This window comes from Lathyrus oleraceus, chromosome 3 (genome assembly GCF_024323335.1).
Source record: "Lathyrus oleraceus cultivar Zhongwan6 chromosome 3, CAAS_Psat_ZW6_1.0, whole genome shotgun sequence".
Lineage (NCBI taxonomy): Eukaryota > Viridiplantae > Streptophyta > Magnoliopsida > Fabales > Fabaceae > Lathyrus > Lathyrus oleraceus.
The window spans coordinates 505,347,519-505,374,650 of NC_066581.1; the positions used below are offsets into that span (position 1 = coordinate 505,347,519).

The 27,132-nt window shown below is 43.3% G+C and overlaps 1 protein-coding gene across 1 annotated transcript in view; it reads right to left on the reverse strand.

The window, feature by feature from the left end:
- LOC127131857 (uncharacterized) overlaps positions 1-27,132 on the reverse strand; it is a 52,860-nt gene that overhangs the window by 14,543 nt on the left and 11,185 nt on the right. The window contains exon 2 of the mRNA XM_051060748.1: positions 23,010-23,302. Coding sequence (XP_050916705.1) covers positions 23,010-23,302 — 293 coding nt within the window. The remainder of the gene's footprint in view (positions 1-23,009; positions 23,303-27,132) is intronic.

A 27,132-nucleotide genomic window follows, 5' to 3' on the forward strand; every position in this document is an offset into this window, starting at 1 on the left:
AAATTTGAAATTGGTGATATATATATTGAAAAAAAGGCTACATTAAACATAATGACCATTTATCCACCAACTCTGAATCCGATCTATTTGAAGCTTCAGTTGACGATGACTGAGCGAGAATCTTTGACAGAAGACAGCTTGTAGAACAAAGTCTTGTCAGGATGCAGTTACTTGCCAAATCCCTAATTTTTGCCTAGATTGCCCCAGGGTGAGGTACTCAATCTAGCGAGACATATATATATATATATATATATATATATATATATATATATATATATATATATATATATATATATATATATATATATATATATATATATATATATATATTCATCTTTTCCATGTCTCTAACTTTTGCCTGGACCGCCCTTTCGGGTTTCCAATCCACCGAGACACTCATTTTTGCCTAAGCCGCCCTTTCGGGTTTTCAACTTAGCGAGCTATTCTGTTTTTATTTTTAGGCGAAGTATTTCTTGACTGCATCTGAATTCACAGGACGAGTGAAATCCTCCCCATCCATAGTTGTAAGCATCAAAGCACCGCCTGAAAAGGATCTCTTAACAACATATGGACCTTCATAGTTTGGAGTCCACTTACCCCTGGAATCGGGAGCGAAAGACAAGACTTTCTTGAGCACGAGGTCATCTTCTCGGAACACACGAGGCTTGACCCTCTTATCAAAGGCTTTCTTCATCCTTTGCTGATACAACTGACCATGGCACATGGCAGTTAATCTCTTCTCTTCAATCAAGTTTAACTGGTCATAACGACTCTGAACCCATTCAGCTTCAGCTAACTTGGCTTCCATCAAGACTCTCATTGATGGGATCTCAACCTCCACGGGGAGCACATCCTCCATTCCATATACAAGAGAGAAAGGGGTTTCCCCTGTTGAAGTGCAGACAGATGTACGATAGCCATGCAAAGCAAATGGCAGCATCTCATGCCAATCTTTGTACGTAAAAACCATCTTCTGGATAATCTTCTTGATGTTCTTATTAGCAGCTTCAACAACCCCATTCATCTTGGGTCTATAGGTAGAAGAATTATGATGTGCAATCTTGAACTCACTACACAGCTCTTTCATCATTTTGTTGTTCAAGTTAGATCCATTATCAGTAATGATCTTGTCTGGCACACCATATCGGCATATGAGTTGGTTCTTGATAAACTTCACAACCACCTGCCTGGTCACATTCGCCTATGATGCCGCTTCAACCCACTTGGTGAAGTAATCAATAGCTACGAGAATAAAATGGTAACCGTTCGACGCCTTTGGCTCTATCATGTCAATCATGTCGATTCCCCATTTAGAGAAAGGCCATGGTGATGAAATAACATTCAGAAGTGTCGGGGGAATATGAATCTTATCCGCATAAATCTGACACTTGTGGCATTTCTTCACATATTTGCAGCAGTCAGACTCCATTGTCAACCAATAGTAGCCTGCTCTCAACATCTTCTTTGCCATGGCATGTCCATTGGAATGAGTACCAAATGAACCCTCATGGGCTTCACTCATCAACAGGTCTGCTTTGTGTCTATCCATGCATTTGAGCAAAACCATGTAAAAATTCCTCTTATAAAGCACATCACCATTGAGGTAGAAACTGCCAGGTAATCTCCTCAAAGTCTTCCTATCTTTAACAGATGCCCCAGGCGGGTAAGTCTGACTTTGGAGAAAGCATTTGATATCATAATACCATGGCTTATCATCTTTCACTTCTTCCACTGCAAATACATGAGCTGGTCTATCCAAGTGCATCACGTGATATTGGGGACTTTATTCCAATATTTCACCACAATCATCGAAGCAAGTGTAACAAGAGCATCTGCCATCCGATTCTCATCTCGAGGAATATGATGGAAGTCAACCTCAATAAAGAAAGTTGAAATCCTCCTCGCGTAATCTCTATATGGGATGAGGCCAGGCTGATTCGTCTCCCATTCACCCTTAATCTAATTAACAACAAGGGCCGAATCGCCATAAACATCAAGATGTTTGATCCTAAGATCAATACATTCTTCCAAACCCATAATACATGCCTCATACTCCGCCATATTATTCATGCATTTGAAAGTTAGCCTTGCAGTAAAAGGAAAATGTATGCCCTGAGGAGTAATAATCACTTCCCTAATACCATTTCCATACTGATTAACAGCGCCATCGAACACCATACCCCATCGGGAACCAGGATCTGGCCCTTCATCAAGCGTAGGCTCATTGCAATCTTGCATCTTCAAATACAAAATCTCCTCATCTGGGAAGTCATACTGAACAGACTGATAATCTTCAATTGGTTGATGTGCCAAGTGGTCAGCCAAGATACTACCTTTAATAGCTTTCTGAGCTCGATACTCAATGTCATACTCAGATAAAAACATTTGCCATCGGGCAATCCTCCCAATTAAAGCAGGCTTCTCAAAGATATACTTGATTGGATCCATTTTGGATATCAACCAAGTCGTATGATTTAACATATACTAGCGTAAACGCTTAGCGGCCCAAGCCAAAGCACAACATGTCTTCTCAAGCATTGAGTATCGAGACTCACAATCAGTGAACTTCTTACTCAAGTAGTATATTGCATATTCTTTCTTCCTTGATTCATCTTGCTGACACAATACACAACCCATGGAATCATCAAGCACAGTCAAATACATAATCAAGGGTCTCCCTTCAATAAGCGGAGACAGAATCGTTGGCTCGGACAGATACTCTTTGATACTGTCAAAGGCCTTATGGAAATCCTCGGTCCAATCATGACGCTGATCTTTCGGGAGGAGCTTGAATATGGGCGCACATGTGGCAGTCATGTGGGATATAAATCTGGAAATATAATTCAAGCGGCCAAGAAAACCTCGGACTTGCTTCTCAGTTTTGGGCGCAGGCATCTCTTGTATTGCTTTGACCTTGGCAGGATCAACTTCAATACCTCCTTCACTGACAATAAAGCCTAATAACTTGCCGGAACGGACGCCAAATGTATACTTGTTCGGATTCAGGCGGAGTTTGTACTTCCTCAAACGCTGAAAAAGCTTCAACAAGTGCTCTACATGTTCAACTTTCGTTCTCGACTTTGCAATCATATCATCGACATACACCTCGATCTCCTTGTGCATCATATCATGAAACAAGGAAGTCATAGCTCGTTGATACGTGGCTCCAGCGTTCTTCAAACCGAAGGGCATCACTCAATAACAAAATGTTCCCTAAGGTGTGATGAATGTTGTCTTCTCCATATCCTCGGGTGCCATTTTAATCTGGTTGTAACTGGAAAATCCGTCCATAAATGAGAAGACATTGAATTTAGCTGTATTGTCTACCAACATATCAATATGTGGTAGAGTAAAATCATCTTTCGGACTAGCTTTATTCAAGTCTCGATAGTCCACACACATTCAGACTTTTCCATCTTTCTTAGGCACAGGCACAATATTGGCCACCCATTGAGGATATGTAGAAGTCACCAGAAACCCCGCATCAATTTGCTTATGAACTTCTTCTTTAATCTTCACTGTCGTATCAGGATGAGTTCTTCTGAGCTTCTGCTTCACAGGCACACACTCAGGCTTCAAAGGCAGGAAATGTTGCACAATATCAGTATCCAGACCAGGCATATCTTCATACGACCAGGCAAAGACGTCGACGTATTCTCGTAGCAACTCAATCAACCCCTTCTTCACAGACTCTTCAAGGAGTGCCCCAATCTTCACTTCACGAACACAGTCTTCAGACCCCAAGTTGACTGTTTCCAGATTCTCAAGATGCGGCTGAATGATCTTCTCCTCGTGCTCAAGCAGACGGGTGATCTCATCAGGAATCTCTTCAACATCATCTTCTTCGGCCTCAAATACAGGGAACTTAAAGTTGGGAGATGGCGTTGGATCATTATGTTCAATGGGTTTGATCAAACTGCATAATGATTTTGAGTATAAAAGAGATTTTAGAATTCAAGCAAGGCAAATCATTATGCAGATGAAAAGATTGACTTTATTTTTTTTTTAGGGTTTTATGGTGATCACAAATTTCATGCAAAAAGAAAAAAGGGAAAATAATTTGGAAAAACAAACATTTAACATGTAGTTTTTGAATGAACATCATTGTATTAATAAAAAATGTGCCAACAATGTCATCACTTCTCCTTTTGGTATGGGAAAAGGGTTTTTAAACAAAATGAACATATTACGTGGACTTGTGGATAACTGTTGGAACATCAACAGCGACCCAATTATTGCAGATTCCTCCAGGAATGACAAAGTTGCCAAGATCTTCCTCTTCATCATCTTCCATAATGGCAACAACCTCTTAATCTTCTATGGTGTGGATGAAACCTCCACTCTGAAACAACCCACGCTCATTGGAAATGCCTGAAGAATACCCTATTCCAGCTCGGGATTTTTTATCTTCCAATCTGATCATTTGTCCTAAACCAGTAGTTGCACCATGCTTAATGGCCAACTTAGAATCATTGTAGGAAGCAAATGAAGAAGGTCCTTTCCTTGAAGGCTCAGCAATAGATAAGGCTTGGAACGGAGTCCCAACCTCATCCTCAACATCTATGTAGGAAAAGGAAGATAAATGGCTTACCAAGAGAGCCTTCTCTCCCCCTATCACCACCAACTTCTTGTTTTTAACAAACTTTAACTTCTGGTGTAGGGTGGATGTCACGACGCCTGCCTCGTGAATCCATGGTCTTCCAAGCAAACATCTATATGATGGATGGATATCCATGACCTGGAAAGTGATCTGGAAATCACTAGGTCCAATCTTGATCGGAAGTTCAACTTCGCCGATCACAGTTTTCCTCGAACCATCAAAAGCTTTCATTACCACTCCACTCTGCCTCATGGGAGGCCCCTGATAAGAAAGTTTGGAAAGAGTGGATTTTGGCAACACATTAAGCGATATCCTGTGTCTACCAACACATTAGACAAGGCATCATCCTTGCAGTTCATAGAAATGTGTAGAGCCAAATTGTGGTTTTTTCCCTCCTCGGGAAGATCAGTATCACAGAAGCTCAGGTTGTTACAAGCGGTTATGTTTGCAACAATGCTATCAAACTGTTCAATCGTGACATCGTGGTCCACGTATGCCACGTCCAACACCCTCTGCAAAGCTTCGCGGTGTGGCTCAGAATCCATCAATAAAGATAACACAAATATCTTTGATGGAGTTTGTAGCAGTTGATCAACAACATTATACTCGCTCCTTTTGTAGGGTAACAACAAAGTTTCTACTCTCTCCTTGACCCAATCAGTGTAATCAGGCATAGCAACGGCAAACTTCTTCCCTAAGACAAATCCATCCTTCACACCAATAGACTTCCAAGCTCTCCCTATCTGCTCCAATCTGGCCGGGTCACTCTGCTTCTCAAAATACACACTTTCAGCTACCTCAGCCTCTAGTGGTCTTCCCTTCATCACAAACCCCAACTGGCCAAGAGAAAGAACCGGGTTGTAATTGATGCAACCCCTAGTCCCTACGAGTGGCACATTACGGAATCCTCCACAGCTCATAATGACGTTACGCACATCCATCCGGTAAGATTGCCATCTGATATCATAGGAGGTAAGAGACATAACCCTCTGAGTCCACTTATGCGTGCTCTGAGCATCCACAAAAGGTCCACTGACTGGCAAGAGAGACAAGAACCATCTGAGCAAAAGCGGGAGACAACACCTGATAGCCCCACCCTTACCATGCCTACTGTGAATAGCATAGTAAGTGTCAGCTAACAGAGTAGGAACTGGATTTCCTCCAATGAAAATACTGACTGCAGCATAGTCAACAAAATTGGGCATACTCGGAAACAGGACGATCCCATAGATCATGACGGCCAACTGAGCATGAAAGGCTTCCCAACTTCCCTTCTCTGCTTCTTCTCTAGCTACCCTCAACAGAAACTTCAAAGGCAATCCTACAACATCCCCACTGGACTTCCAACTATCGCTGACTTCCCTGATACCCAAATGGAGAGCTCTGGCAACAACTCCGAAATCAACCTCCTTGGGCACACCCAAGAAAGGAACCTGATACCGGACCGGGACACTCAGCAGAATGGAGTATTCCTCAAGAGTAGGCGCCAACTGATAATCTTGAAAGGTGAAACAATGAAGCTCTGGGTCGTAGAACTGTAGAAGAGTCTGCAACGGCACCGGATCGACTACCATCTTCAACAGTGTCAGAATATCTCCATACTGGTCAACAAACCCCTTCTGGTTACCACTGGTCATAAGGTTGCTCAACTCAATCAGAGACGTCAAAGGTTCACGGTGAAAGCTGTAGGAACAAGTCTTCCGCTTCAACTCTGGGACTGTTGCCATCTCTATCAGTGAACAAGCTCTGGAATGTACCTGAGAAATGATATGCATGCAGGGATTAGTTTTTTTCTTCTTTTTCCCCTTTTCTCTTTTTTTTTTGTATTTTTTTTATTGCGTTTCTTTTGAAAAATAAATATGCTATGATGCAAATGATGCAGACACGACTGGTTGGCTGTGTCTCTCGGAACACAGGATCAAAGCTTCGGCTTGAACTCGGAACCACAAATTCATCTGAAACCCAAAGTCATCTGAGACCCCAAAATTCTGAACCAATAGTCACCAACAGGATCACAAGTCACCAACCAGTCACCAACAAGTCACCAACAAATACCTGTACCTGTAATAATGATCATTCCCTCCCCACTCACGGGTGTCATCTAGGCCAGGGTAAGGTCGAGAGAAACGCATCATAAATAACGTTTCGCAGAATATCATCATATACACACCCGAAGTATGTAACGATAACATCCCACCAGGGTCTGAACTGCTCGTGATATCAATGTTCCGCTGAGTGGCGCAATACCACCCGCTTCCCATGAATCACTCTATTCCTAAGTATCCTAGATTTCACTCATGGCCTGGGTATTGGGCCTTTTACCTCATGTAACTCCCACCCCAACAAAGAGAAACAGACAACCAGCCAGGTGAACAAATGAATATGAATGCAAACATTAATGCAAACAAATAAATGCAAACAGTAAATGCACATATATACAAATGAATGCAATAAACAACAACAAAAGCAACCAAACCCTAACCTAGAGAGCGCTAGGAGAGACTCGCTTAGGGAAGATGGACCAGCATAGGTCAACTTCTCTTAATTCCCCAGCAGAGTCGCCAGCTGTCGCATCACGCGAAAAACCGGCGGGAAAACAAGAACAACAGAGCCGCCACCGTGCGTTATTTATCCCAAAAGAGGGAAAGGAAACGCTCAGAGTAAACCTAGGAAAGAACATGGTCTCGCGACCAAAGAGAATGGGTTCGGGAGTCGGTTATGCGAAGGGAAGGTATTAGCACCCCTACGCATCCGTAGTACTCTACGGGATCCACGCACAAAAGGAAGGAAAATGGTTGCTAAAAACGCTGCTCACACACGCTGGCTGAAAGAGACACAAGAAAACAAACAAGACTGAAACTGACTCGGCAGGATATCGCATCCTGGGCCTACTTAGTCTATCAAGCATAGACATCAGAGTCGAAGTAGTTCGGACTGGGGAAACGACACATGCTCGCTAGGATATCGCATCCTATGCATACGTATCTTCTCGGACAAGAGAAGAATCAGAGCATTCGTAGCTCGGCTGACACGCACACAAACAAACAAAGGCAAAGGCAAACGTGGAGCCTGAATGCCAATCACTGGACTTACATCAGCATCCGAACCAAAATACACGCACACTGGAACCCAAATGCCACTCGATGGACTTACATCAGCTTCCAAGCACACAACAAGACAAAACAAAGACACAGGCGCCCGGAGAGATCTGCTCATCTCCTGCCTACGTACCTCATCTGGTATGAGGATCAGGGCGACGTAGTTCCCCTACGGAGGGATAAAGGACTAGCCTAACCAGATAACAGAGGGAGACACAACTAGGGAGACTACGACTCGAGCCTAGATGTTATCATGCAAAATCAACCCTAAGTTAAGGTTTCTAGCTAACTGGCACAGGGAGCCAGCCTATCCTAAGCATGACTTGCACAGGAAGCAAGCCACACACACACTTAACTTGCACAGGAAGCAAGTCAAGCACAACCTATCTTGCACAGGAAGCAAGTCTAAACTAACCCTAACTTGCACAGGAAGCAAGTCAAACAAACATACAAGTACAGGTAGCACACACTATACACAAGCAAGTGGCTCAAACAAGGGTTAGGTTTTAGTCGAGGGGTCATATCAACCTCAACAAACAAACCTCTGGAACTGGGTGAATGTGCTCTTAACCTTGCCATTGAGGGGCTAAGGTGAAGCAGATGAAAGGTGAGTGAAGATAAGACTTCACAGCTCTTATCCCTGGCCTGGGAGAGCTTAAGACAAGAATGTGTCGGTTCAGAAAGTGGGAACCCTTCTACACATTTAAAACTGACTCAACTGTACAATTGTACAAGATCTTGGGTTTGTATCTGCAATGCATCAACACAGTGGTGTGAGCAAAGCAGATGACACACAGAATAGCAGGGGATAGGTTGCATATCCCTTGGGTTCTGCCAATTGCCTCTTCACTTAGGAGGTCTTTGACTCTATACAAGGACAAATGTAAACAGTCACAAACATTGCCTCTTAAGGAGGACTTCAGACAGTTGCCTGGCCAAGTAACAGGCCAGGTCTTCCAGACTACATGAAGATTAAGGGATTATACCTCAAAGCAAGTTGCTATTAAAGCAAAGCAAAGCAAGTTCAAAGAACTAAGCAACTAATGGTACCTGAAATAGTCAAACAGATCAGTACACAATTCAAAAGTTAAAGCAACAGGAAGTAGGAATCAATAGTCAACACAAGCAGGAAAATGTGCAAAGCACAAAGCTCAAGGCATATGAGCCAAGCAACCTACAAAACAAAGAGGTTAGCTCATGATAATCAAATGAACTCAATCAAATTGTAATGATCTCTTTGGAGCATTGGTTGGTCAACCTGAAAACACAAGCTCAAACATAAGTCACAGGACCACTAGGACAAGCCTAGGGTCAAAAATAAATGAGAAAGTCAAAACAGCAAGCAATGTCCAATCAAAAATCAAATTCAAACATTTAGGAAGCAAACCCAATTGGTTTCATGTTCATATCATGCATCATCATCATTTCATAAGCAAAGAAGTCAAAGCATGGCAAATGAGAGCTCATAGGAGTCAACAGCAAGACTTAACTCAAAAGTCAACTCAAACATTTCCAAAAATCACCAAATAAATCATGATCAATCCTAACACATAGCATGGTAAGCATGTCAAATTTCATCTCATTTGGACAAGTGGAAGGCAGTCAATGAAAATCAGAAAGGCAAGGCAATTTTGAACATGCTCAAAGAAGTCAACCAAACATGCATCAACTTAGAAAAATCATAAGTCAGAGATGGTGTATGATAAATGAATGGGACTAAAACCATGGCCAAGATGAGGATGTCTAGTTATCTCATGTAAAATTTCATGTCCATCTAATAAAGTATGAGAATTTCACAAATGAAATGGCAACATGCATCACATGAGGTCAACATTTTGGCTAAACAAGGGAGAAAATCTCAAACAATTAGGAAATGCCACAAATAATTCCAAGAAAATTCACATGTAAACTAGGCACACAAGAGCTCAATCATGCAAAAATTCAATCCAATTTGAGTTCAATAAGCATGGTAATGAAAATCATGAAGTTGGACATCAATGGTGTGACACAAATTGTCACACCCTAATTCAAAAATTCATAACTCAACAACCAGATGAGGTAAATTCACAAACTCTAAACCAAAATCACCATGGATGTGTCTAGTTTAAGCACAAAACATTTGGGAGCCATTGGATAAAGTATCACCATTTCACAAATGTTTTGGCAAAAGGTACAAAAAATGGATACATGTCAAAAACCCTAATGCAATTTCAAAATTATTCATCCAAAAAATCAGCAAAAATAATGATAAAAAACTAGGGCTCATGATGAAGATGATGCAAAAATTCCCACTAGATTTGGATTTGAGATGAACAAGTTATGAATTTTGCAAAATTGATGATCAAAGTGAAATAATTATTGAAATTAAATGAATTATTATGGAAAAATAAAATGAGAATGGCACGGAAGTAATTATGTAGTTCATTAAACGGGACGGCGCCGTTTTGCTTGCTGAAATGAAATGTTTTAATTGGTGCATGGCGCAACAGTGAACATGCATACGTGAAGAACAAATTCTGGGCAAGGCAATTGCATTCTAGGGTTTCTGGGCAGCAAATACAACATTCATCTTCCCCAAATCGTGTTTCATAAAAAATTTCCAGAAATCCAAATTGAACACACAGCAATGAACATCCAAGCATGGCAAACAAGATTCCAACAATAATTTTCATTAAAACACAACCATACTCATGAATCGAGCACAAACATAAATCAACATCAAACTTGTTTTCAACATAACTTCATGAGTACATGGCCATTTCATGTGATTTAAACTTCAGAATGATCAGCACAACAAGCTCTACACTAAGCATGGCATGGATTTGAGAAATAATGAGATCGAAAACTAACCAATTTGGAAGTGCAGTGTTGAAATGGATGTTGTTTGGTCTTTAATGCTTGAAACAGTTGCTCTTTAAGGTCCCAAATGAAGAATGAGTGAAGAACTTTGGCTTGAAACACACCAATTTAGCTCTGAATCAACTCTGCCATGGAAGAGTGCTTTTGAAAACAGTCGAATCAGGGCTGCTTACAGCTGGGTTTTGATGCTCCAAATGTCTTCCAAGTGATGGCCAGGTGATGAATCAATGAAGGGAAGCTCGAGTCCTTTGGGAGTTTGAGCAGAATTTGCAAAATGTGAAAAATGGCAATCTTGAGAGAATGATATTTTCTGTGTTATGGAGGCAGCTGCTAGGGGTTTCATTCAGCAGAAAAAATGATGTGTGTCTGCTGTTTTTGTGGTACTTGAATCAAGGTCCATGAAAATGTGGAGTAGAGTTGGTAAAAGTGTACTTTCTTTCCAATTTTCAAGCAAGTTGGCATGGGTGTATGTACTGCACGAATTTGACTTTGTAACATGACCAAAACCACATTTCTGAACTATTTCAATTGGCCAAATGGTTAAAAAATGATTATTTTGAAAAGTCAAAATTCAACTCACTTGAAATTAATTAAGGCAAGTTCAAAAAGGCCATTTTGCATGGTGATGTTTTGGTGAATGAAAGTTACATTTTTGGAAAGAGGAGGTCAAATGTGACTTGTGGGAAAAAACCCCACCCAAATTGGCCAAATGGTTTGAGAGATATGGCCTTTTGAAGTTCAAGATTTTGTGAAAATGATTTGATCATATCTTGACAACCATACATGGGAATTGAGTGTTCTTGGACTTTTTGGAAATGGGAGAACAAGATCTTCAACTTTCATGTTGGGCAAAAATTCATTTGAAGCTTGTATCATGATGTAAGTTTGAGGATCAAGACTTTCCATTTTGGGCAGGTTTCAATTACAGGTCCAGTTTCCATTTTTGGAAATTTCTGATCTGGCTTCAAATTCTTCCATGATGGTGTTTGACATGATATATGAGGACTATATGGACATGAATGAGACCTCTCAAACCAATTTCCATCATCAAATCACTGATTAAATGGACAGTTGACCAACAGTTGACTTTTAGGGTTTCTGACTGATTGTGCATTGACTGATGACTTCTGAACATCCAACCCTTGACCAAAACACTTCAAATGGATCCCCAAGTCATGTGAACATGTTGGACCAACCCTAGGGCCTTGGCTCAATGGAATTTGTGCTTGCTTGCTTGACTGACTGATCTCCTGACCAGTTTGACCTAATTTCTTGATTGGCTTGCACTTGAGGCAAATAGGACAATGCAATGTTATGCAGTGGACCATGTTATGCTATGACCTAATATGAAAATGTATGTACAATGATGGGCGCAAATTTGAGGTGCTACAGCTGCCCCTATTCAATCAACTGGGAACCCGAATGGATGAGAGCGACTGCTGTCAGACTTTCAGGGTAAACAGGGATTGAATACCAAAGAACCGTAGAAATTTGCACTCTGCCGGATATGATACAAGAAGAACCACGTCATTTACTGATGACGCCTGCAATTGACAACTTCAGAAAAGCGAAACCATTTACCGATGGTCAGAGACTGGTAACTTGACATTTACCGATATCAACTTCAGCAAAACCATTTACCGATGGCTGCTGGGAAACAACTTCTGATGTAAAAGGAAGCAAAACCATTTACCGATGGTGGCTTCAAAGAAACTTGACATTTACCGATATCAACTTCAACTCGACCATTTACCGATGGCTACTGCAACTGGGGATCTGATATTTACCGATATCGAAGAAAACGGGGCCATTTATCGATGGCGGATAAAACTGGGCATTCAATATTTACCGATATCGAAGCATACGGGGCCATTTACCGATGGCGTCTCCACTTGGGGAGGAACAAAATCTTTGTGGTGTAATCAGACAAGACGTTTACCGACGACTTCTGGGGATCTTGATTTTATCAACAAGGAAACAAAGCATGACCAGACATTTACCGATGACTGGGATGAGACTCGACGTTTACCGACATCGAAAGATGATGTTTACCGACATCAAAACAAACGACCAGACATTTACCGATGACTGGGGAACACTTCACTAAGGGAAAAAACAAATATTTGCAACTGGAAACCAGATAGGACATTTACCGATGACTCTACTGGGAATCTCTAGCTGGGGATTATCAGACATTTACCGATGACTGCAGAAAAGACTCGATGTTTACAGACATCGAAACAATGGTGTTTACCGACACCAACAATGATGACCAGACATTTACTGATGACTGGGGTGAGACTCGATGTTTACAGACACCGAAACAATGGTGTTTACAGACACCAACAATAATGACCAGACATTTACTGATGGCTGGAGAGAATACCCGATGTTTACAGACACCGAAACAATGGTGTTTACCGACGCCAAAAATGATGACCAGACATTTACCGATGACTGGGGAGAATACCCGATGTTTACAGACATCGAAACAATGGTGTTTACCGACACCAAAAATGAAACACACGCGGGTGCTGGCATGACACTTACCGGTATCACAAAAACGACTTTTTAGATATGTCAAGGCAAGGTTGACCACTTGCTGGGGGTCTCACTGGAGAGAAATAAACTTTCTGTCACCATCGGGTGAGGAAATAAACCTCTGTGGGGATAGCAATTCTGAATGCTGTCGAAGCAACTGTAGCAGACTTGCTGTGCTGATGTTGAATGAAATGATCCGCCTCTGCCGGGGATACAATCTGGTGAGGTTAACACATGAATGCATATGTTTGAATTTTTCTATGGCGTAATGTTCCATATTGAATGGGAATGCTACGCAGTTTGAGGATGCAATGATCACTAAAAATGCAAAAAATGCAAAAATGATGAAAAACTCCGGCTGGGGAGCCAAAACTGATCGGGTACTCCAACTCTGCGGGGAGACTCTGCAAGGAGAGCAACGACTTCTCACTCATGTTGGAGAATAGCACTGCTGCTGGGGGAAGGTAAACTCCGCTGGGGATATCCTTCAGTCCACAGATAGGATAAATGCTGGAGATAAATTTCAATGAGTCTGCCTCACTCGGGAGGAAATCGGCAAATACAGGCCTGCTGGGGATAGGCAATCCTTAGATCTGTTGGGGAATAGAAGGCACTATCCACAGACGTCTCCGCAGGGGAACATAGCTCCGATAGCTTCCAAACTTGCTTGGGGAAAATATTTGCTGAGGAAACGTCCTCACGGATGCCAACCTGAAAAACAGCACAACAAAATGCCCCCAGGGGATGCATGGACAAGATACGCTCAAGTGTCCTCAACATTCAAAATGATTTTCAAATGTTTCATCTTTTTGCACGTTATTGTGTAGCCTTCATGTTCTTATATGCAATGCTTATCAACAATTCGGACATTTTTGCAAACAAAACAGTAAAAATAAAAACCAAAGAGCTATTTATCTGAATAACGACTTTTATTGATTGAAAATGTGCCTGAAGAGGCAAATACATTGGGAAGCAATTCCTAGAAAGAGGTAATTGCGCACAAAAGGAAAAATCTATCCTAATGGCAACGTGAACACGGCATCCACTATTTCCCAATTCTGTTATAACTCACAGATCATCAGTTTTCCTCCCAACTCCTTGCTTTCTGAGAAGAATGACTGGACGGATCACATCTTTCGAGATGGCGGATGACAAAGCTCGATGAAGTACAGACAACTCAGACTGTAGTCTTCGCTTTAATCCCTCTTTTGGCTGGATCGCCCTTTCGGGTTTTCAATCCACCGGGATACCCATTTTTGCCTAAGCCGCCCTTGCGGGTTTTCGACTTACCGGGTGTACAAATTCTTTTCATTTTATCCCTAATTTTTGCCCGAACCTTTCCTTTCTGTTTTTTGGTTCGCCGGGATGCCCTTTTTTGCCTGGACTCTTTTTCTTTTTGTCCAGCGGGTCAATTTATGCGAAGTATTTTTTGACTACATCTGAGTTAACAGGAGACGGAAAATCTTCACCATCCATAGTTGTAAGCATCAAGGCTCCACCGGAGAATACCTTTTTCACAACATATGAACCTTCATAATTAGGAGTCCACTTGCCCCTGTTATCTGCACCGGGAGGGAGGATCCTCTTCAAAACTAGATCACCGATCTGATAGCTTCGAGGACGCACTTTCTGATCAAAGGCTCGCTTCATCCTTCGCTGATACAACTGTCCATGACATACAGCTGCTAGCCGTCTCTCTTTGATAAGGCTCAACTCGTTAAACCTTGTTCGAATCCACTCGGCTTCGTCCAGCTTGACATCCAATAAAACTCTCAGAGAAGGAATCTCCACTTCAACAGGTAGGACAGCTTCCATACCATACACAAGGGAGTAAGGGGTTGCCCCGGTCGACGTACGTACTGAGGTACGGTACCCATGCAAAGCGAAAGGCAGCATCTCATGCCAATCCTTGTACGTAACGACCATCTTCTGCACAATCTTCTTGATATTCTTGTTCGCCGCTTCTACAGCACCATTCATCTTCGGTCTGTAAGGAGAAGAATTGTGATGTTCAATCTTGAAATCTTTACAAAGCTCTTTCATCATCTTGTTATTGAGATTCGAACCATTGTCAGTGATGATTCTCTCAGGAACTCCATAACGACATATGATTTCTTTCTTGATGAACCGGGTAACCACTTGTTTGGTAACGTTAGCATAGGAAGCTGCTTCCACCCATTTGGTGAAATAGTCAATCGCAACCAAGATGAAGCGATGTCCATTCGAAGCAGTAGGCTCAATCTTCCCAATCATATCAATGCCCCACATGGCAAACGGCCAAGGCGAATTCATGACATTCAGAGGGCTTGGTGGTACATGCACCTTATCAGCATAGATTTGACACTTATGGCACTTCCGAGCATACTTGAAACAATCGGATTCCATAGTCATCCAGTAATAACCCGCTCTCAACAATTTCTTAGCCATTGCATGTCCGCCGGCATGAGTACCGAAGGAACCTTCATGAACTTCCTGCATTAACATGTCCGCCTCGGGTCTGTCCACGCATCTGAGCAAGACCATGTCAAAGTTTCTCTTATACAACACATCATCCTGATTCAAATAGAAGCTTCCAGCTAGCCTCCTCAGGGTTTTCTTGTCATTCTTCGACGCACCTTCAGGATACTCCTGAGTCTTGAGGAAGTTCTTGATGTCATAATACCACGGCTTCTCATCAATCACAACAGACTCGGCTGCAAACACATACGCAGGCCTCTCGAGTCGATTCACCGCAACATGTGGCACATGATTCCACCAATGAACTTTGATCATAGACGACAAAGTTGCCAAAGCATCAGCCATTTGATTCTCATCCCGGGGGACATGGTACAACTTCACCTTCTTGAAGAACGTCAGTATTCTTCTGGTGTAATCTCTATACGGAATCAAATGCGGCTGATTCGTATTCCAATCTCCATTGACTTGATTGACCACTAGAGCTGAATCTCCATAAATGTCAAGAGTTTTGATCCTCAGATCAATGGCTTCTTCTATCCCCATGATACAAGCCTCATACTCAGCTTCGTTGTTGGTGACGTCAAACGTCAATCTGGCAGAAAAAGGTATATGAGCACCTTTAGGATTGATCAATACTGCCCCAACACCGTTACCATTCATATTCACAGCCCCATCAAACATCAGTGTCCATTTGTCATCCGGATCCGGTCCTTCCTCGACAAGAGGCTCTTCGCAATCTTTCATCTTAAGATACATGATGTCTTCATCAGGGAATTCAAACATCATAGGCTGATAATCTTCAATCGGTTGCTCGGCGAGGTAGTCTGACAGAATACTACCTTTGATGGCCTTTTGTGACGTGTACTGAATATCATATTCTGTTAGAATCATCTGCCAACGAGCAACGCGTCCGGTGAGAGCTGGTTTCTCAAAGATGTACTTCACTGGATCCATCTTAGAAATCAACAAGTAGTATGGTTCAACATATACTGCCTCAGTCGGCGAGCAGCCCAGGCCAAAGCACAGCAAGTTTTCTCGAGCAGTGAATATCTTGTTTCACAGTCGGTAAACTTTTTGCTAAGGTAGTATATGGCATGCTCTTTTCGACCAGACTCGTCATGCTGTCCCAATACACACCCCATCGAGTTCTCAGTCACTGACAGGTACATTATCAGAGGTCTCCCTGGAACTGGAGGTATAAGGATTGGAGGTTTCTGTAAATACTCCTTTATCTTGTCAAAAGCTTTCTGACAATCATCATTCCACTTGATCGCTTGATTCTTTCTGAGCAGTTTGAAAATTGGTTCACACGTGGCAGTTAGATGAGATATGAACCTTGCAATGTAGTTCAACCTCCCTAAAAACCCACGGACTTGCTTCTCCGTTTTTGGTTCAGGCATCTCTTGAATAGCTTTGACTTTTGCTGGATCAACCTCAATCCCTTTCTCACTGACAATGAAGCCTAAAAGCTTCCCTGATCTCACCCCAAACGTACACTTGTTCGGATTCAACCTCAGCTTGAACTTCCTCAACCGGTCAAACAGCTTCTGCAAATTAACCAGGTGCTCCTCTTCTGTCTGCGACTTCGCAATCATATCATCTACGTACACTTCAATTTCTTTGTGCATCATGTCATGAAAAAGAGTCGTCATTGCCCTCTGATAGGTAGCACCAGCATTCTTTAGCCCAAATGGCATCACCTTATAGCAGAACGTGCCCCAAGGTGTAATGAATGTCGTCTTTTCCATGTCCTCTGGCGCCATCTTGATCTGATTATATCCAGAGAAACCATCCATGAAAGAGAATACCGAGGATTGAGCCGTATTATCAACCAATACATCAATGTGAGGTAATGGGAAATCATCTTTCGGACTCGCTCTATTCAAATCCCGGTAATCGACACACATTCTGACTTTGCCATCCTTCTTCGGCACAGGAACGATGTTGGCCACCCATGGGGGATAACTTGTAACAGCCAAAAAACCTGCATCCCACTGCTTCTGAACCTCTTCCTTGATCTTAGTTGCCATGTCAGGACTCGTTCTACGAAGCTTCTGCTTGACCGAAGGACATCCTTCTCTAAGAGGTAATCGATGCACCACAATGTCTGTATCTAACCCAGGCATATCTTGATATGACCAGGCGAATATCTCCACATATTCTCTCAGCATCTCAATCAGCCTCCTCTTGACAGAGTCCTCTAAAGCAGCCCCAATCTTGATTTCTCTTTTGGCGTCCTCAGTACCCAAATTAACAACCTCCAACTCCTCCTGATGAGGTTGGATGACCCTTTCCTCCTGCTTCAGCAATCTGACCAATTCTGCAGGAAGTTCACAGTCTTCCTCACTCTCCTCTTCAGCTTGGTAGATGGGATTGTCGAAATCATACTGAGCCATAACAGAACTGTTCATAGTGAATGCCATAAGATCGCTTCTGCATGTTTAATGCTTTGTTTTAGAAAAAGAGTTCAATAAAGTCACAAAAACAAAAACATTGCCATTTTTATTGTTTTGAAAAAAGATGAAAAAAAAAATAGAAAGACAGGGATCACAAAGTTTGATTTCAAAAAATGTCCTTCATTAATGATAATCATTAAAACATGATGAGGCCCTACAATGAATCACTACGCCTTGGGCAGATCGTAGGATTTTCATGCAAAATGACAAAACAACAGAAAATTACTCTGTCAGAAGAGTAACTTGAACCACTTCTTCAGCCGTCCAGTTGTTGATAGACCCCCTGGTGCACACGGGCGAACCCAGTTGTCCAAATCACAATCACTGTCACAGTCTTCACTACCGGTTGCAGAGACGTCGCCATGATTCATCAGCCCAGCGCTGGTAAAGGTACTCGGACCCGCTTGACCATTCTGCTCTGCTTGGAGAGGCTCATAACCAACGCCAAATTTGTCTTCTTTAACAGGCAAGTCCACCATCTTGCCCCAGCCTTCAGCTTTGCCAGAATCAACAACCTCCTTAGCCTGCTTGTAAGAAGTAATTGAAGCACCTGGCTTCCTCTGCTCAGCGTACGCCACTTTCTCAAGAGCCACAGTCTCAAACGCCTGGCATAAGGTTTCGTGGATCTCGCCATCCACCTCAACATATTTGAACGAGGATAGATGACTCACCAGAATCTCTTCTTCACCGCACACGGTCACAATCTGACCGTTCCAGACATACTTGAGCTTTTGATGGAGAGTCGACGAGACTGCCCCTGCTGCATGAATCCATGGACGCCCCAATAAACAACTATAGGCGGGCTGGATGTCCATAACATAGAAGATGATATCGAATACCTCAGGACCTATCTTCACAGGCAAGGTAACTTCCCCACACACAGAACGTTTGGAGCCGTCGAAAGCACGAACGATCAGGTCACTGGGAGTAAGCACAAACCCTTCCACATCAATCTTCTTCAGAATCTGCTTAGGCAACACATTCAGCGACGACCCGGTGTCTACCAATACGTGAGACAACACTGCCCCCTTGCACTCCATGGTGATGTGCAAGGCTTTGTTATGGTTCCGCCCTTCAGGCGGTAAGTCCAGGTTGGTGAATCCTACACCATGCCTGGTGCTCACATTGGCCATCACACCCTCCAGTTGATTGACAGAAATCTCCTGAGGCACGTAAGCCAGATTCAACATCTTCAGCAAGGCATTACGGTGTGCCTCAGAGCACAACAACAGTGAAAGTATAGAAATCTTGGACGGAGTTTGATTCAACTGATCTACAATCTTGTAGTCACTCTTCTTGATTATCTTCATAAACTCCTCCACGTCTTTCTCAAATGACCCCTCGGGCGCTTCCTTCTGGACAGGCTCTTCCTCAACCACAACTTGCTTACCCTTTGCTTTGGCGAGAGCCTCAGCATTATTGTCCCTCAAAGGCTGCGGTGCGAACAGACGACCGCTTCTGGTAAAACCTCCTGGACCCCCTACATTATCCACAGCCGGACCAACAGTTGCAGGAACTCTATTCGGTAAACCAATTGTCACTGGAGCTTGATTCACTGGTCTCGTCTGACTTTCAGCCCTTCTGTAACTGCGGTGAGCATTATCATACTTCCACGGCACGGCTCTACTATTCTCAACAGCCCTTCTTCCAGACGCGGCGATAGTAGTTGGAGCACTGATGGTTACAGGCACGGAAATGGTAACTGGGGTACCATTTGTTGCAGGTGCACTAACGACCCTTTGTCCACGTCCTTCAGACGGTTTAAAGTAAATGGTGATAGTTGACACTGTCCACGATCTTTTACAGCCCTACTGAATTGCAAACAACCCTCATCCATCATACCCTGGATACCGGCCCTTAACTGGTCGCAACCATTCTCAGATTCTGCACAGCCCAAACAATCCTCATCACAACCCGAGTAGACACCCCCATTCAGCAGACGGCCCTTCACAACTAGCAGAGAAGTCTGAACATCATCAACATTAACAACCAGATCTTCAGCTTCTTTCCCCTCAATATTGTTCACTCTATGCCCACCATGCTGAGGCATAGGGTTGTTTACGACGTTAGGCACTGGAGCGAAGTTGATCGCCTTGGCATCGATCAAATCTTGGACCTTGTGCTGGAGAGCCCGACACTTCTCAGTATGATGCCCTGGTGCCCCAGAGTGAAAGTCACAACGGACGTTGGCGTCGTACCCAGGAGGCAATACTGTAGGCGGAGCCATTGTACGCAACTCAACCATCCCCAACCTGAGTAGTTCGGGCAGCAGTTCGGCGTACGACATGGGTAGCGAATCAAAACGTCGATCAGGCATCCTTTGTCTGGGCTGATACGGACGTTGCTGTTGTTGTTGTTGCGGTTGTTGAACTCTTTGTTGTTGTTGTTGACGAGGTTGAGGTGCCGGAATGGTTACTGCAGCAGCTTGACGGTATTCACTTCTGTTCTGATCTCTGCGGTGTTGAACAGCATTAGTTTCACCCTCTCTTCGACGAGGTGCCCCAGCAAATGGCTTCTTAGAAGAAGAGGAACCAGCATCTTGGATCTTCCCAGTTTTAATCAAGCTCTCAGTCCTCTCTCCACAAATGACAACATCAGAAAAACTACCGAATGGGCAGCTCCCCATCCGGTCCATAAACACACCTGAAGAGTACCGATAAACATATCTGTCAACTCCCTCTCCAGCATAGGGGGTTGAACTCTAGCAGCCAGTTCACGCCACCTCTGGGCGTACTCCTTGAAGCTCTCATTGGATTTCTGACATAGACTCTGCAGCTGAGTCCGGCTAGGCGCCATGTCCATGTTGTGTTTGTATTGCCTCAAAAAGGCCTCACCCAGATCCCTCCAGCATCGGATCGAATCTCTCTTCAATTCCATGTACCAGTCCAAAGAAGCCCCAGATAGACTATCTTGGAAAAATACATCCACATCTTTTCATCATCGGTATACGCAGAGATTTTTCGATAATAAGCCTGCACATGGGTGCGAGGGCAAGAAGTACCGTTGTATTTATCGAAGGACGGTGCTTTGAACTTGTAAGGGATTCTCAAACCTTCCACCAACCCCATATTGGTAACATCAAAACCGAGAGAATTCTGACATTCCATAGCTCGGATCTTCTCAGCAAGGGCATCAACTTTACGATCCCTCTCATCAACCCTTCCCAGAACGTCTTCGTCTTCACTGAGCAGAGTGAACATATCCTCTTGTCTGTCAACAATCGGAGCAGGATTACGGGCCGGGGCACGGACTGCTCTGGCATTAGCGGCATCTGGAGCAATAGGTTGACCGTTGATTCGAATACCCCCCAACTCATCACCTACAGCATAGTTGTTGATGGGTACAGCAGCAGCAACATTATTATCATTGACCGGGCCTCCCTCTGGCGGAGCATGGTTGACCGGTGGAATTGCAGCCTCTTGTCTCTGAACCATGGCTCGAAGTTCTTCTTGACCTTGTGCAACCCCTTGCATCATATTCATAAACTGGGCCATGTTAGCCTTCATCTCAGCCAACTCAGCTTGAACTTGATCCATACCTCTCTGTTGATTCAGTCTTGTTGAGTAGCGGTGCGGACGTTGATCAGCTATCCTGCCTGAACAGGAACCAGAGTGAGAAGTCACGACCAAGAACACCTGTTATGCAAAATGATATGAGTATGGTGCTAATGATGCGTATGATGCACATGATATGTTCATTTCTCAGGCATTCAAAGAGCCTGAGTCATCCTCAAAAGATGGCAACCTGCAGCAAGAACAACAAGAAGCACAGAAACAACATACACAAGAGTGATGAGTACAAGGTGAAACCAACAACCTCATCTATATGAGTAACAGGATCATACAACAAAGTCGACAAAGAAAATCCAAACAATCGGAGTACAACAATGAATCCCATCCAACAAGCCTGGAGGTGATTCTCAACATACATATCAAAGATACAAGCTAAGACAAACGGCCTCCCGGAATGAGAGTCTTCAAGTACTGACACTGGTCTATCAACAGGTCACATTCTGAACATTCTGGCAAAAGAGTGATCTTCTCCTTCAGTTGTCGTCTAAGCTCTACCACTTCTCCTCCAAGGTGGTTCTCTGATGCCTGTCTCAAGTCTACTTCCTTCTTCAACTGGATGTCTTTATCTCTGAGTTGCTTCTCCAAGTCTCTGATCTTCTTCTGATAGCTGGCCTCAACTCTCTGCAGCCTCAAGCACTCCCGGTGTTCTGCATCTAACATGCTCTCCACCTCCTCGTAGGATCTCTTCTTGCTTCTCAGTCTGCTAGCATCTTCTTCTCGCACTCCTCTGAGTTGATGAGCCAAGTTCAACCTATCAGCTTTGGCTTTGTACAGCTCCATCTGGGTATCTTGCTCCTTCCCTCTCAAACGGCGATTCTCCATCAAGGCTTGCTTGTAGTGCTCCGCAGGCACACTCTCAGCAAGGATCAAAGGTGGTTGCTCCTGCAACGGCTCCATCCTATCGTAGGGTAACAACAAAGTTTCTACTCTCTCCTTGACCCAATCAGTGTAATCGGGCATAGCAACGGCAAACTTCTTCCCTAAGACAGATCCATCCTTCACACCAATAGACTTCCAAGCTCTCCCTATCTGCTCCAATCTAGCCGGGTCACTCTGCTTCTCAAAATACACACTTTCAGCTACCTCAGCCTCAAGTGGTCTTCCCTTCATCACAAACCCCAACTGGCGAAGAGAAAGAACCGGGTTGTAATTGATGCAACCCCTAGTCCCTACGAGTGGCACATTACGGAATCCTCCACAGCTCATAATGACGTTACGCACATCCATCCGGTAAGATTGCCATCTGATATCATAGGAGGTAAGAGACATAACCCTCTGAGTCCACTTATGCGTGCTCTGAGCATCCACAAAAGGTCCACTGACTGGCAGGAGAGACAAGAACCATCTGAGCAAAAGCGGGAGACAACACCTGATAGCCCCACCCTTACCATGCCTACTGTGAATAGCATAGTAAGTGTCAGCTAACAGAGTAGGAACTGGATTTCCTCCAATGAAAATACTGACTGCAGCATAGTCAACAAAATTGGGCATACTCGGAAACAGGACGATCCCATAGATCATGACGGCCAACTGAGCATGAAAGGCTTCCCAACTTCCCTTCTCTGCTTCTTCTCTAGCTACCCTCAACAGAAACTTCAAAGGCAATCCTACAACATCCCCACTGGACTTCCAACTATCACTGACTTCCTTGATACCCAAATGGAGAGCTCTGGCAACAACTCTGAAATCAACCTCCTTGGGCACATCCAAGAAAGGAACCTGATACCGGACCGGGACACTCAGCAGAATGGAGTACTCCTCAAGAGTAGGCGCCAACTGATAATCTTGAAAGGTGAAACAATGAAGCTCTGGGTCGTAGAACTGTAGAAGAGTCTGCAACGGCACCGGATCGACTACCATCTTCAACAGTGTCAGAATATCTCCATACTGGTCAACAAACCCTTCTGGTTACCACTGGTCATAAGGTTGCTCAACTCAATCAGAGACGTCAAAGGTTCACGGTGAAAGCTGTAGGAACAAGTCTTCCGCTTCAACTCTGGGACTGTTGCCATCTCTATCAGTGAACAAGCTCTGGAATGTACCTGAGAAATGATATGCATGCAGGGATTAGTTTTTTTTTTTTTTTTTTTTTTTTTTTTTTTTTTTTGTATTTTTTTTATTGCGTTTCTTTTGAAAAATAAATATGCTATGATGCAAATGATGCAGACACGACTGGTTGGCTGTGTCTCTCAGAACACAGGATCAAAGCTTCGGCTTGAACTCGGAACCACAAATTCATCTGAAACCCAAAGTCATCTGAGACCCCAAAATTCTGAACCAATAGTCACCAACAGGATCACAAGTCACCAACAAGTCACCAACAAGTCACCAACTGTACCTGTAATAATGATCATTCCCTCCCCACTCACGGGTGTCATCTAGGCCAGGGTAAGGTCGAGAGAAACGCAGCATAAATAACCTTTCGCAGAACATCATCATATACACACCCGAAGTATGTAACGATAATATCCCACCAGGGTCTGAACTGCTCGTGATATCAATGTTCCGCTAAGTGGCCGCACTTCCCCCCCAGACTCGTGCATGCTTCGCGCAATACCACCCGCTTCCCATGAATCACTCTATTCCTAAGTATCCTAGATTTCACTCATGGCCTGGGTATTGGGCCTTTTACCTCATGTAACTCCCACCCCACAGAGAGAAACAGACAACCAGCCAGGTGAACAGATGAATAGAATGCAAACATTAATGCAAACATAAATGCAAACATAAATGCACATTATAAAATGAATGCAATAAATAACAGCAAAAGCAACCAAACCCTAACCTAGAGAGCGCTAGGAGAGACTCGCTTAGGGAAGATGGACCAGCATAGGTCAACTTCTCTAGTCCCCAGCAGAGTCGCCAGCTGTCGCATCACGCGAAAAACCGGCGGGAAAACAAGAACAACAGAGCCGCCACCGTGCGTTATTTATCCCAAAAGAGGGAAAGGAAACGCTCAGAGTAAACCTGGAAAGAACATGGTCTCGCGACCAAAGAGAATGGTTCGGGAGTCGGTTATGCGAAGGGAAGGTATTAGCACCCCTACGCATCCGTCGTACTCGACGGGATCCACGCACAATAGGAAGGAAAATGGTTGCTAAAAACTGCTCAACACACACTGGCTGAAAGAGACACAAGAAAACAAACAAGACTGACTGACTCGGCAGGATATCGCATCCTGGGCCTACTTAGTCTATCAGGCATAGACATCAGAGTCGAAGTAGTTCGGACTGGGGAAACGACACATGCTCGCTAGGATATCGCATCCTATGCATACGTATCTTCCTCGGACGAGAGAAATCAGAGCATTCGTAGCTCGGCTGGACCCCCCCACGCACACAAACAACACAGGCAAAGGCAAACGTGGAGCCTGAATGCCAATCACTGGACTTACATCAGCATCCGAACCAAACAACACGCACACTGGAACCAAATGCCACTCGATGGACTTACATCAGCTTCCAAGCACACAACAAGACAAAACAAAGACACAGGCGCCCGGAGAGATCTGCTCATCTCCTGCCTACGTACCTCATCTGGTATGAGGATCAGGGCGACGTAGTTCCCCTACGAGGGATAAAGGACTAGCCTAACCAGATAACAGAGGGAGACACAACTAGGGAGACTACGACTCGAGCCTAGATGTTATCATGCAAAATCATCCCTAAGTTAAGGTTTCTAGCTAACTGGCACAGGGAGCCAGCCTATCCTAATCATGACTTGCACAGGAAGCAAGCCACACACACACTTAACTTGCACAGGAAGCAAGCCAAGCAAAACCTAACTTGCACAGGAAGCAAGTCTAAACTAACCTAACTTGCACAGGAAGCAAGTCAAACAACATACAAGCACAGGTAGCACACACTATACACAAGCAAGTGGCTCAAACAAGGGTTAGGTTTTAGTCGAGGGGTCATATCAACCTCAACAAACAAACCTCTGGAACTGGGTGAATGTGCTCTTAACCTTGCCATTGAGGGCTAAGGTGAAGCAGATGAAAGGTGAGTGAAGATAAGACTTCACAGCTCTTATCCCTGGCCTGGGAGAGCTTAAGACAAGAATGTGTGGGTTCAGAAAGTGGGAACCCTTCTACACATTTAAAACTGACTCAACTGTACAATTGTACAAGATCTTGGGTTTGTATCTGCAATGCATCAACACAGTGGTGTGAGCAAAGCAGATGACACACAGAATAGCAGGGGATAGGTTGCATATCCCTTGGGTTCTGCCAATTGCCTCTTCACTTAGGAGGTCTTTGACTCTATACAAGGACAAATGTAAACATCACAAACATTGCCTCTTAAGGAGGACTTCAGACAGTTGCCTGGCCAAGTAACAGGCCAGGTCTTCCAGACTACATGAAGATTAAGAATTACCTCAATGCAAATTGCTATTAAAGCAAAGCAAAGCAAGTTCACAAGGAACTAAGCAACTAAAGCACCTGAAATAGTCAAGCAGATCAGTATACAATTCAAAAGTTAAGCAACAGAAGTAGAATCAAAGTCAACACAAGCAGCAATGTGCAAGGCACAAGGCTCAAGGCATGTGAGCCAAGCCACCTACAAAACAAACAGTTAGACATGATATTCAAGAAGCTCAATCAAAAAGAATTGGTCTCATTGGTCATTGTTGGTCAACCTGAAAACATAAGCTCAAAGTGAGTAACAGGACCACTAGGACAAGCCTAGGGTCAAAAGAAATGAAAAGTCAAAACAGCAAGCAAGTCCAATCCAAAATCATGTTCAAACATTAAGAAACAACCCAATTGGTTTCACATTCATATCAATCATCATCATCATTTCATGAACAAAAGAAGTCAAAGCATGGCAAATTAGAAGCTCATAGAAGTCAACAGCAAGACTTAACTCAAAAGCAATCAAACATTTCCAAAAATCACCAAATAAATCATGATCAATCACACACCCAGCATGGTAAGCATGTCAATTTCATCTCATTTGGACAAGTGGAAGGCAGTCAATGAAAATCAGAAAGTCAAAGCAATTTTGAACATGCTCAAAGAAGTCAACCAAACATGCATCAACTTGAAAAATCATAAATCAGAGATGGTGTATGATAATGAATGGGACTAAAACCATGGCAAAGATGATGTCTAGTTATCTCATGTAAAATTTCATGTCCATCTAATAAAGTATGAGAATTTCACAAATGAAATGGGACATGTGTCACAAAAAGTCAACATATGACTAAACAGGGGAGAAAATCTCAAACAATTAGGAAATGCCACAAATAATTCCAAGAAAATTCACATGTAAACTAGACATACAAGAGTAGGTTCATGCAAATTCAATCAATTGGAGGTCAAGAAGCATGGTAATGAAAATCATGAAGTTGGACATCAATGGTGTGACACAAATTGTCACACCCTAATTCAAAAATTCATAACTCACAACCAGATGATAAATTCACAAACTCTACACCAAAATCACCATGATGTGTCTAGTTTAAGCACAAAAAATTTGGAGCCATTGGATAAAGTATCACCATTTCACAAATGTTTTGGCAAAAGGTACAAAATATGATACATGTCA